The sequence below is a fragment of the Thyridium curvatum genome (assembly GCF_004353045.1).
Source record: "Thyridium curvatum strain D216 chromosome Unknown NODE_52_length_296666_cov_86.205578, whole genome shotgun sequence".
Taxonomy (NCBI): domain Eukaryota; kingdom Fungi; phylum Ascomycota; class Sordariomycetes; order Thyridiales; family Thyridiaceae; genus Thyridium; species Thyridium curvatum.
The window spans coordinates 49794-61899 of NW_022156807.1; the positions used below are offsets into that span (position 1 = coordinate 49794).

Consider the following 12106-nt stretch of genomic DNA (forward strand, 5'->3'; position numbering starts at 1 on the left):
AGTGCCTGGTACTCCACGTCCCCACACGGGCCACTATGACGGGCACCGGAGCACGGAGCTTACAGCAGGTAAGGACAGCTATGGCATTTCTGGACCAGTGCTGTGGCTCGCTATTTCTTGGACGACACGAACCCCGGCAAGGGCCTGGATCCATCCCTCCTAGGAGAGAAGCACGATCTAGGCCAGGTGTAATTTCATCATTTGCGAAACTTTCCCAAACCCTTTCGCCTCATCCTCTCCTGGGAGCCCCGAGGCCATCGCACCGACTTCTTTCTTTATTCTTCTTCGTGAAGCGTGCTTTCTAAATGGCGAATTCCTCTTAGACTCCTTGTACACGTAAGTCTTCCCAGTGGCTGTCGGGCCATTGTGCGCATCCCGTCGTGCAGAGGCCAATGCCCCGGACCTGCCGTCCCCTGCCCCTTTCGCGCGCCGCGATCCAAAACCCGGCCTACTGACGCATGTCTTATCAGTAATTTTCTGTCCTGCCTGTTTTCTTGCCTGATTGCACGACGACTCTGCTTCATAGCCGCTTCACAGCATGTCCTCGGACGCGCCCACTGCGGCATGGCATCCGGCCTTGATGCCCCATACAGCTGCCGATATCGTACCAGACAAGCTGCCGAGTGAAGAAGCAGCCGTGCCCTCATCTTCTACCGAAGCGAACAAGGACGACGTCGCATACGCCACAGGACCAAGGCCTGAGCCCAACGATGTCCAAGGCCATGAACATACCCGGAATTCTGCAGGCGAAGACTGGTTTCCCGAATACGAATCTGCGAGTCCCTGGCTTGACCAGCCCTCTGATCAGCCATTCCCCTCGGGCGAAACTGCTGCCGAGGTGCAAGCGGAACATCATGAGGATGATGTAGAGGACCAAGCCTTCACTTCCTCCAATGCAGCGAAGCATGCCAGCACCATTTCGTTCGCTCGGACCGTTTCGCATGATGTCAACTTCGATGGAGATGATGAAGACCCGGAGTGGAATCTGCCGAGGACCGACACCGATCCTTTCAAGTTCATGCCTCCATCGGACCGAACGAACTCGTTCCCTGTTGTTCCGCCGGTTCCTCAGGAATTGGCGAAAGGTACAGACCACTCTCTGCCCTCAACTCAGGTTGAGGGTCTTATCAACAAGGTCGAGGAAGATGCCGCAGTTTTGCAGGAGACAACTCAACATGCGGGCAGCGCAGCAGCAACTACTAGCTCGAGGAGTGATCAGTCGGCAGGAAATGAGGCTGAGGTTCAACATAGCATGGGGGGCGACCTCATGGGCTCGAGAGAAGAAGCTTCAGATGAACGTTATGCCGAGGGACTTCCTCTCATCTCGCGGGCTGCAACCGCCAATGAAGCTCCCGTTGAACACGCAGCACAGGCCGACCCCTTTGGCGAAGCTGATGGGCCCGAAGACGATGACTTCTTCAATAACATTGGTGCTGGAGAAGAATCTATACCCGATGTAGCTCCTGAGCCGCACTCCTTGGAGCGGAAGTCGACAATGCAGGTCATTGACTCGATGAACTTCGGAAAGCTAGATAGGCACGATACGGGACTAGACTCCATGGCAGAAGTCGCCGAGTCACCGAATGACGAAGCGCCCGCCCCAGTTCCGGCACAGGTCGAAACTGCAGAGCAGGCTACTACTGTGGAAGACGCCCCTGAAGGCGGCGACCTTGCTGCTAAATGGGCTGCTGCTTTTGCCAGCGATGATGACGAAGAAGACTTTCTTCTGGAAGACACCACTGCGGAATCAAAAGAGATCGATCCTGCTGCTTTCTTTGGAGATGACGACGAAGGATTTCTCGACGATGCCGAAGAACCCGCAACACAGGACCAATCTGTGGCTTCTGTCCCCAGAGGAGTGGCCAGCAGTTCAGGCGCCCTGGCAGGTTCCCGATACGTTCCCTCGGGGGCGGCACCGGCTCCGTCCCAGGCACCGAACCCTTATTATCCAAACAGCGCTGCACAAATGATTCAACCCCCAACTCCATTTTCGTATGGTGCTCCAACTCCAGCAGCTCCTCCGTTCCCTGGAACCGGTCCCCAGCAAGCCGATGCTGCTCGCCCGGAGCCCAGCAAAGCCCAGAGTTTTGTCGATAAGTCCAAGGGAGGCTATCATTCGCCTTACGATCTTCCCATGGAAGTTGTGAAACCGAGGAAACGACAGAGTCTTCAGCATCTGTCCAGTGCGCCATCCCATCCTGCACCGCCTCCCATGGCACCTCCGCCGAGGAGCTCTAGCATGCAAAGCCCTACTCGCGCTTTCTCGACTACAAGCTCGCCTCCAAGCTCAAGCCATGGCATTCAACATGCTGCTGGTTCCAAACCGCCGGCAGAGATGAAGAAGCATAAGGAGAGCTTCTTTGAGGAACTGCCCATGTCTTCGAGACCGCGACCTGCATCGAGGCATAGCCATACCAGCCAACCTTCGCCAGCTTTAAGCAGCCCGTACGGAAATATACCGCCTCCACAAGGGCCGCCGCATCCGTCGCAGCAACTCCAATCCGGGCATCATGACACCTCTATTATCTCACCACCTCCGTCTCAACAGACACACAGCCAACCCCCCGGAGCGAACATACCAAATCTCGTCCCCCCGGAGCGAGTCAGTCCTTATGCGCCTCTGCAATCTGGCAGTGGGCCTCAGACGAGCATGCCACCAGCAGCGAGCAGCACGCGTTACTCTCCAGCTCCTCCGCCACTCACTCACGCACACACGACGCCATCTGCCCCACCGTCCACCCGCTACTCACCAGCTCCCTCTTCGCGAGCCACATCAGGAGGCTACAACGTGGCGCCCCCTCCTATCCTTCCTCATCAACCCCGAACATCTAGTCCACTGGCACACTTCGAGATATCTAGCGATCGTGCGGCGCGGCCTCTGCATACCAGTCACAGTGACAGCCATATTGAGCAGCGGCGCAGTAGCTCCTCGATGTATGAGTCCAGGTTGAACAGGGTACCCTCACTGCCGCCGACCAGGGAGGTTGACGAGGAGGACACTGCTCGCCAGCCAGGTGCTGACAGTGGTCCTCCACCGCCACAACAGGCGATGCCGTACATGCCTCGACAAACACCACCCCCTCAACTACCAAACTCGCAAGCTACGCTTTCTCCTCCCAAGCGTGTTTCCAGCTATGCACCTCAACCCCAGACATCTTATAACTCCCAGCATCCTGAGTTCGCCCCCCCACCTCGATCTCATACCCAATCTCCAGGCTCACTCTACGGCAATCGTACGGGTGGGAGGCAACCCGAACCAGTGCCCCGGCCTTCTTCGGTCCATGACCCAACATCTCCACGAAGCAGTGCGCCACCACTCTTCACCGAGACCGTTCCCGCAAGTTCGAGGGCCAGCAGGCCTCGCGGTTTCTCACAGAACTTAAACCTTGTTCCTCCTACAGATGGCCGCGAGCATGATCCGTTACAACGGTGGAAGGGTTGCCCAGTCATTTCTTGGGGCGTTGGAGGCACGTTGGTGACCTCGTTCCCAAAAGATGTGCCGCGATATGGTATGAACCAGGCGCTCCCGATGATCATTCGAAGCCCTGGTCAGGTCAAGATGAAGAGCATAAAGGAAATGGAGCCTCTAGAGGAGCGACTCAACAAGTTCCCAGGGCCGCTGAAGGGCAAGTCCAAGAAGAAGGAGGTCCTAACTTGGCTGAGCGCTGGAATCGAGACCCTGGAGCGCAGCTCACCGAGCTCGACCTTCCAAGCTTATTTGTCGCATGAAGATAAGCGTGCTGCAGAGCGTATTCTGCTCTGGAAAGTCCTCCGCTTGTTGGTGGAATTCGATGGGACCTTGGACGGAAGTCCAGCAGTGGAGAAGGCTGTGCGTGATGTTCTCGTCCCTTCGACTGGGACAGTTGATCCCACAGCCGCCTATCAGGCTGGCGTTAATGGTGGTGCCGTCACGCACTCTTCTCTCACTCAGATGACACCTGACGCCGTTGACTCACCCGTCATTGAAGAAATCCGGGCCAGTCTTCTCGCAGGGGACCGTGAGAAGGCGGCGTGGGATGCTGCCGACAAACGTTTGTGGGGGCATGCTCTCCTAATTGCTAGCTCAGCATCTCCAGAGCTCTACAAGAAGGTCACGCAAGAGTTTGTGCGCAAAGAGATCAACTACCCTGGTCACCAGAATGAATCCATTGGAGCGCTCTATGACATCCTTTCCGGCAATCACGAGGAATGTGTCGACGAGCTTGTACCGGTACACGCACGCGCTGGCTTGCAGCTGATGGCGACGAATCCTACTTCGGCTACGTCCAAGGATTCCCTTGAGGGCCTTGATAAGTGGCGTGAGACTCTTTCTCTGGTCTTGAGCAACAGAAGCCCAAATGACACGAATGCACTCCGTGCCATGGGCAACCTGTTGTCCGGCTATGGTCGCGCTGAAGCTGCGCATATTTGTTTCCTCTTCGCCCGTGATGTCTCCGTCTTTGGCGGATTGGACGACCCCCAGGCGAATTTTGTCCTCGTTGGGTCCGACCACAGGAGACAGGTCGACCAGTTCGCCAAAGAGATCGAGCCGCTTCTTCTCAGCGAGGTCTACGAGTACGGTCTTTCTCTGGCTGGCGGTCTGAACGCCGCAACAGGAAACCCGCATTTGGCAGCCTATAAGCTGCAACATGCCATAACGCTCTCAGAGTATGGCTTCAGGGACAAGGCGTTGCAGTACTGTGATGCTATCATAAACTCCATCACTGCCCAAACGAGGCGGTCAGCTTATCACCATGCTGTGCTAGAGGGAGCCGTTGAAGACCTTTACAAGCGACTCAAGCAAGCACCCAAGGGCGAGTCCAACTCGTGGATTCCCAAGCCGAGCATGAATAAGGTATCTGACTCGATGTGGAACCGGTTCAACAAGTTTGTCGCTGGCGATGAGGCAGAAGGGGCTGCAGACGGCGCAAACGGAGAAGGCATGGAGTCGGGTCCGTTTGCCCGCATCCCTGGCGGAACGCCAACTATCAGCCGACCCGCCTCCTCGGCCGGCGCCACAGGCATGGAGATGTTTGGCTCCCAAGCCAATCCGTATGCTGCTGCGCAGTCAAGTGCTCCTGCAGTGCCCCCCCCTGCGCCTACAAGAGCTGGGTCTCGATATGCACCGGCTACGAGTGCTGCTCCCGCCGCTTACGAGCCCGGCTCATCATACACGCCAGCTGGTCGATCATCCATGGAGAGGTCATCTGGAGAGTACAACCGAAGCTCCTACGAACTGCCTCGCCGTTCAGGAGAGTACAGTCCTGGATATGCGGCGCCGAGTGGAGCCCAGAATGGCAGTGTGCCGTCTCCTGGCTATCAGCAGCCACAGCAAGCCCCTCAGCACTCACCCTACGCACCCTCGTCTCAGACTGATCTCCACGCTCAACAACAAGCTCAGGCAGAGTATCCAGGTTACAATGCCGACTCGGCCACCAACGGATCTCCGTACGCACCTGCTCCCGCGGTGCAAGTCAGCCCTGCCAAGGTAGAGGACGAGACGCCAGTGACCACGGGCTATCAGGCTCCGTCCTATGGCTACGAACCCCCCTCAATCAATACCTCCTATGAGCCGCCTTCGGCCGGGACCGAGGAGAAGCAGCCTGAAGAGAATGCGACTGGTGGCGGATACGAGCCACCCTCGTTCCAACCATATGGCTACGAACCGCCTTCATACAACCCTGAACCCGACGCTGCCTCTGATGACGAGGCCAGGCCCAAGAAACCCAAGAAGAGCTTCATGGATGACGACGACGATGACATCCCGGCCCTAAAAGCCCAACCCCAGGGAAAGACCAAGGAGGAGAAGGACAGGGAGAACGCCGAGCTGTTCCGCAAAGTGGCCGAAGAGGATGGTAAGCTTACCCTCTCACCTGCGTACATCGGGGATGCACATAAGCTCTTCCATGAACACAATGACTAACGATATCTCTTCTTCTCCAACAGCCAAACGCGCCGAGGCCGAGAAGGCAGCCAAGGCCAAGAAGGGCTGGGGCCTGACGTCGTGGTGGGGCGGCAGCGGCAAGAAGGAGACGTCGCCGTCCCCGGACCCCAACAAGCCCATCCGCGCCAACCTCGGCGAGAAGAGCAGCTTCTACTTCGACCCGGAGCTCAAGCGCTGGGTCAACAAGAACGCGCCGCCCGAGGAAAGCGCCGCCAAGAAGGCCACGCCGCCGCCGCCGCGGTCGGCCCCGCGCTCCGCGACCAACACGCCCCCCCCTCCGGGCGCAGGACCTCCACCGCCGCCGCCCATGGGCGGCGGCGCCGGCTCCTCCCTGCCGCCCTCGGCCTCGCTGCCGAACCTCGCTGTCGGCGCCGGCCTGCCGCCCAGGAGCAGCGGGAGCGACGGCAGCGGCGGCGCGGGAGGACCCCCCCTCGGCGGGCCCGTCGCGATGCTGCGGTCGGGATCGAGCGGAGGCGTCGGCGGCGGAGGGGCGGCGGCGACACCGCCTCCCAGCCGGCCGGCGACGAGCATGAGCAACGCCAGCAGCATCGACGACCTGCTCAGCGCCGCTGGGCCGAGGAAGCCCGGCGCCAAGAAGGGCCGCAAGGCGGGCCGCTATGTCGATGTCATGGCGAAATAAAGCGCGACACATTGTTGTTGTTGTATGAAACAAGATGAGATGGGACGAACGGGAGTTTCTAGTGTGTGTATGTGTGCTTGCTTGTATGGGATATTTCCATCACCGGAGGAGCTCGGGAGGAACAGCTGTGATGATGGATCGATTCAAAGGTTCATGGGGAACAAGGGGGGCCATGGATGGCCCCCTTTTTAGTCGCGACTTGTTGTCCGGTTTCATTGTATCATAGAAAGGACAAGCACTTTTTTCTATTATTACCCCCCTATACGCAATGTTGTAATGTACGATATCCTTCCTTCTCAGCAGGAGAGAAGGTGCTGAATTCTCGAGTATCTTGTCAAAACTCCATGTAGGGCAACGCCGTAAGCCAGGTGATGCACATGTCCAAGCTCACAGGGCACACCGAACTTTATACACTATCATTTGGGAACAAGGTAAAAAGCGACTTCCTCGCTCACGCGCTGAACGATGAGACGTAGTACTAGATGACAAGAGTCAGTGATCAGAAGTTATTCACCATCGAGACAAAAAGCGTTCGCGCTTGTTTGTGTGTCCCAAACGTACCGTGACGACACTATCGTCCGCGGCAGCGTCGTCGTACTGCGGGACGTAGACGTAGAGGATGAGGGCGTGGTCGTCGGCGAAGCAGGCAATGACCCTGCCCTCGAGGCGGCCGACGCTCAGCACGCGGCTCCAGTCCTTGCCGTCGACGCGCACCGTGGCCCACCTGTCGGCGCCGGCCTCGCGGAAGCGCGTGCTCGGGTGCTCCTCGAGCGGCATGGCCAGCTGCGCCGGGTCGAGCTCCGGGTTCTCGAGCCCCGTCCAGACGCTCTCGATGTCGAGCGTGTCGGTGGCGATGCGCAGCCGCAGGCTGCCGTGCATGTTGGCCGAGAGCTCCAGCTTCGGCGAGGCGGCAGCCCCTCCGGCGGCGGCCCGGCCGGCTGTAGCGCCGCCGCCGCCACCGCCGCCACCGGTTGCCGAGGTGGAGGTGGTGGAGGCGAGCTTGGTGAAGCGGTCGGATATGGCCTTGAGCTGGAGCAGGGGCGGCAGCTGGATGTGGACGTCGGGCTCGCGGACCTTGGGCTGCATGATGGTCTCGACCGTCTCGGGGTGGAGCACGCGCACGGGGATGTCCTGCGTGATGATCTTCTCGTGCTCGCGCTTCATGGTCAGCTCGAGCGACTCCTGCTGGAAGACGCCGTCGTCGGCGAAGGGGTCGTTGTCGCCGTCGTTGTGGCCGCCGCCGAAGGGGGGCCTGTTGAAGCCGCCGCCGCCGCCCGGCTTCTCGTTTGTGTTCGTGTGGATGGTCATGCTCAGCATCGGGACGCCGTCGCGCTTGGTCAGGCGCAGGTTGGCCTCGGTCGCGTTGATGGCTGAGCGCAGGGCGCGCTGGAGGGGGCCGAGGGGCAGCTCGAGGTTGATGGTGTTGCCGGCCTCGGCGGACTGGATGTGGTAGTTGTCGAACAGGACGTCCATGGAGAGGGACCTGGTGTATGCACTTTCAGTAAGTCGAAGAGCCGCAGCGTGGGTGGGAGATGGAAGGGGAGTGCTGCTCACGCCCAGACTTGGGACCCGGTGTCCGGGATGACGGTGAAGCGTGCCGTCTCATCGTCCAGACGGACCCAGGCGATCTTCTCGAGGGAATTGAGTGCCGCAGTGAGTTCTGTAGCGTGAGCGAGGGTAGGTTAGTATCTAGGCCTTCGCGCGATTGGCATGGGTTGCATCACTGACTCGAAAAGGTGCGGACATTTTTCAGCTCCGTCTTGAACCGCATTTTGACTGATGTACAGACGCGTCGGTTGGCCTCATAGTCTCGACTATCCCCAGACGCAAGACGAAAGACGCAAGGTGCCAAACACGCTGTGAGTATCGCGTTGCCGCGAAGTGCACTTCAAGAAGGGAAGCACGCGAGCAGAAGAGGTCACTAAGAAATACCGATGATGATGAAACGCTCGCGATCGATATCAATTAAAGGCAGGCAGGCGTGGTGCAGTCACGCCTATCAATCAATCCGTGGATGGAAACGATGCGGGGTATCCTAGCACATTTGGAGTAAGATCCCGCCTCGGACCCCCGCTGTTCCCGCTAACTAGACCCTGTAAATCGTGCCTTAAAAAAGAAACCCCACTGCCTCCGTGTCCCGCGGCCGTAATAATTCCAAGCTACCTGACCCCAAGAAGCTTTCCCAAAGCTCGGGTCTGTCCGTGGATGGATGGATGACGAAATATTCCAGAGACGTGAAGGGGAACAGGGAGATCCTCATGCTTGCGTCGTCCAAGTTGTGGTGTTCCCATATTAGATGGATTCAGTGGACGTTCTCGCTCGACAGAGCTGCCTAGATCGAAGGCGGGGGATGATATGCAGCAGTGATCGAGTCGGCGGGAGTATGGGGGATGTCAAATATCAGGGAAGAGTAGATCTGGCATTTCTGTCTCCGGCTCCTGATCCGCCCACCATCTTGCAAAACTGACGAGATGTGTGTCCCTGAGCTGTTGCCAGTAGACGTCTTCTGCCCTCTGCCTGTTGACCCCCTTCCTCAAGAAGCACCTTGCAAAGACTCGGAATCTGAGTCGATCACATGCAAGGCTGGCACTACACCACAATGTCTTCCTGCAGTACTTGCAAGGCGATTGTAGGCTGCGGGCCCTCCATGCCACGACCGAAGTGTTCTTGTTCGTGAAGGACACCCTCCTGTTGGGTTCCTTGTATGTTCCCGTCCGCGAGTTCCGAGCAACTTTGGGGAGGACGGGATGTCCGCAGATATGAGTCATGTCGTGCCGGCACACGGGGCAGACGGGCTTCTCTGTCATGCCGAACCATTTCTTGATGCAGTGGGCGCCGAACCAGTGACCGCACGGCAGGCTGGCCCAGTGCTCGACGACGCCCGACATCGTCTCGATGCCCACTACATCCTGACAGATGGGACATGTCGAATCGTCTACTATGGTGGTTGTCGCGGAGATCTTGTGGTAGTGTTTGCTGCCCTTGGACTTCCCCATGGCTCTCGTCGCCGCGGAGAGGACTTTGAGGGAGTGATGATGGATTGCTGATGTTGAGGGCGGAGAGTATTGGGGTGTGCAGCTGATGAGGCACTGTAGGCAGCTGCCCGCATGACAGTGGGAGCGCCCGGTTAGTGAGGCAGGGCTTTGTACAGTCTGCCTCTCGCACGGGACTCACGCAAAGCTTTCAAAAAGACTATGCGTGGTCCCAGGAGGAGAATTCTCATAGTCCTTGTCTAGGTATGAGCCAAGGCTTTCAAGGAAGTTGTACCATGGTGGGCGAGTTTCCCGGTCCCGGTCCCGTGCGGAGCGTGCGTCAGGTTGTAAGAGGGCATTTACTGGCTCTCGAAGCTGCATATTATGTCATCCGTGCCCAAGGTTGTCTTGTCAGGCTGAACCTGTGTGGCAGACAGAAACTTGGTCGCCCACATACGACAGGTGTCAAACAATGAGAACATGGCGGGATTGGCCTGCTCTCGGGCCCGAGTAAAATCGGTGGCAATTAGAGGTTTCAACAGGTTCAGACCAACGCAGGAATGCTCTACAAGTGCGGACAGCAAGACAGAAAAGCCGGTGGTTTTACAAAAGTAGTATGCGCATGCTTGCTTGCTTGCTCTCTTCATCGTCAAAAATACATATAAATGCCGGTCACCTCCTTGGCTCGTCATCTTCGTCGCTGTCGTCCATGAAGCCTTGTTCCAAACTAAAGCACCAGCAGACATTAGTCTTGGCACGCGGAATACAATCAACAATCACGACTGGAAGGGCATACTCTCGACTTAGTCTTCGCGTGTGATCCGGATGGTCTGTTCGTTGCCGTAGGCTGTCGGTGACAACATCGGCGAGCTCCTCGCCCTCTTCCGAGTTGATCTCAATGTCCTCGTGGTCCGCGACCACCAGTCGCTCTTGTAACCGTTGTCGCCACGTCGAGGGAACCACCATCCGGGCCATGGCACCCTGTATCCTCTCCCGCAGCGATGAAGTGTGGTTCGATAAGCTTTCGACGGGCAGGTAGTGGCTGTATCGAGTTCTGTAATGCTGCCAGACAGGTATGACCAGGTACGTGAGCAAGAGGAAGACGAGGAGGGCGATGATGGCAGGGACGATCAGCGTCTGGAGGATAGTTAGCAAATACTTCATATGCAAGTGCTCTTATGGCTGCAGGGCTGTCGGGGCGTTGCGCCATGGTTCCTTACCTTGATAACGGAGAATGTGCCGGCCATGGTGCGGAGGGTCGCGATTGATTCAGCGCAACCGGATGGCGTGGCGGAAACCCCTCGGTGCGCTAGCGACTATGAAGACGCTCAAATCCAACCTCCGCCGTTTGGGAGATACTCGGTAGGCGACCAAGCGACGGCTTGGATGGAAGCGAAAGATGCCCTACGGATTAGATGTTGGACAATGTGTCAAAATGAGAGCATACGCAATGTGGCCCGCTCAGGTGGTGATGAGTGGAGAGCGCCGAGCACCTGGCTTACCTTGCTCCGTACAGTACGTTACCTAGTCTACCCGGGGCAGCCGGGGTAGCCATTTAGCGCAGCCTGTCAGGAACACAGACAGACTCGAACCTTGCCTGCCAGTGCCTACAACAACCAGTGTACACAACACCTTTACGCAGTGCACTTCATCCATTGATGACTGCACCAGCATTGAAAACCTGTCCATTCCGTAGCTAAGGTAATAGCGTCCGTTTACATGGGCTAGGAGGTCGTGGACTGTCCTCCCATCGGTGATGCCAGCTCTCGAGACGCATCAAACAGGACGACATGCTTTCTTTCTGTGAGTTAAAAGACAGAGAAACACTGCCTGACAGTTCTCCAGAAGAGACCAGCTTACCTAGTCGCGTGTAGGTGCATAGGTATTCTTCATTGACCTGTGCCTATCAACAGCAGGTGCTTGTCACTGGTTCATTACCCTTGTTAGTTACAGTGTTACGATGTAATTTACCCGTCAAGCTGTCGGACCAGACTGAGATGAAACTCCATTGTCAATGTTACCTACTTTCTGGTAATCTAATAGTTTCATGACGGTTATTCTAGCTGAGTGACAGAAGTGACAGATGCCGGAGAGACTTTGGAATCAATGATCAGAAAGCCACCTCTTACAACCCCTCTGCCCGCAGATGCAGAAATGACCGTGCCCAAACAGGTGTAGGTTCAATGAGATGGTGGTGGTGGGACATGTCAACTCGGGTCTAGCTTGGTGCACTTGATGCAGCCGACGAGAGGGGGTCTGTGGCATCGCGCCTTGATGAGCGCCTGGGCCTGCCACTAAGCCAAGTACACTTTCTTTTGAGTATCCCTTGTGAGCCTCCTCGGAACGAAACATGGCAGTGGTGTTGGCGATCACCACCTGGACGAAGCCAGAGCTTCTAGATTCGAAGGGATTTCTCTGGTCTTTTGTCTATAGCACGCAGAGAATGTATCGCTCAGTCAAGTGCATCCCGAAACGTGAAGCTCTGTGGTTGGCAAGGGAGACAAGAGTTGGCGACAGTTAGATGGTGTTTCTGTCCATGTGTCAGGGGTCTCGACTAATTCCGTTTCAGAA

At 57.3% G+C, this 12106-nt stretch overlaps 3 protein-coding genes across 3 annotated transcripts; 1 reads left to right on the top strand and 2 right to left on the bottom strand.

The window, feature by feature from the left end:
- Nucleotides 1–538: 538 nt before the first annotated feature.
- E0L32_008098 (uncharacterized protein) lies at nucleotides 539–6563 on the top strand (the record flags this gene model as incomplete). Its single annotated transcript, XM_031142915.1, has 2 exons — nucleotides 539–5834; nucleotides 5926–6563. 2 exons carry the CDS (start codon nucleotides 539–541, stop codon nucleotides 6561–6563), a joined length of 5934 nt encoding a protein of 1977 aa, XP_030992603.1.
- Nucleotides 6564–7014: 451 nt separating this feature from the next.
- Nucleotides 7015–8334, bottom strand: E0L32_008099 (uncharacterized protein; the record flags this gene model as incomplete). The annotated part of the gene is made up of 4 exons (XM_031142916.1): nucleotides 7015–7041; nucleotides 7125–8046; nucleotides 8118–8223; nucleotides 8292–8334. The coding sequence occupies 4 exons, from the start codon at nucleotides 8332–8334 to the stop codon at nucleotides 7015–7017; spliced, it is 1098 nt and encodes a 365-aa protein (XP_030992604.1).
- A 1873-nt stretch (nucleotides 8335–10207) lies between these two features.
- Nucleotides 10208–10782, bottom strand: E0L32_008100 (uncharacterized protein; the record flags this gene model as incomplete). Its single annotated transcript, XM_031142917.1, has 2 exons — nucleotides 10208–10672; nucleotides 10756–10782. 2 exons carry the CDS (start codon nucleotides 10780–10782, stop codon nucleotides 10208–10210), a joined length of 492 nt encoding a protein of 163 aa, XP_030992605.1.
- Nucleotides 10783–12106: the final 1324 nt, after the last annotated feature.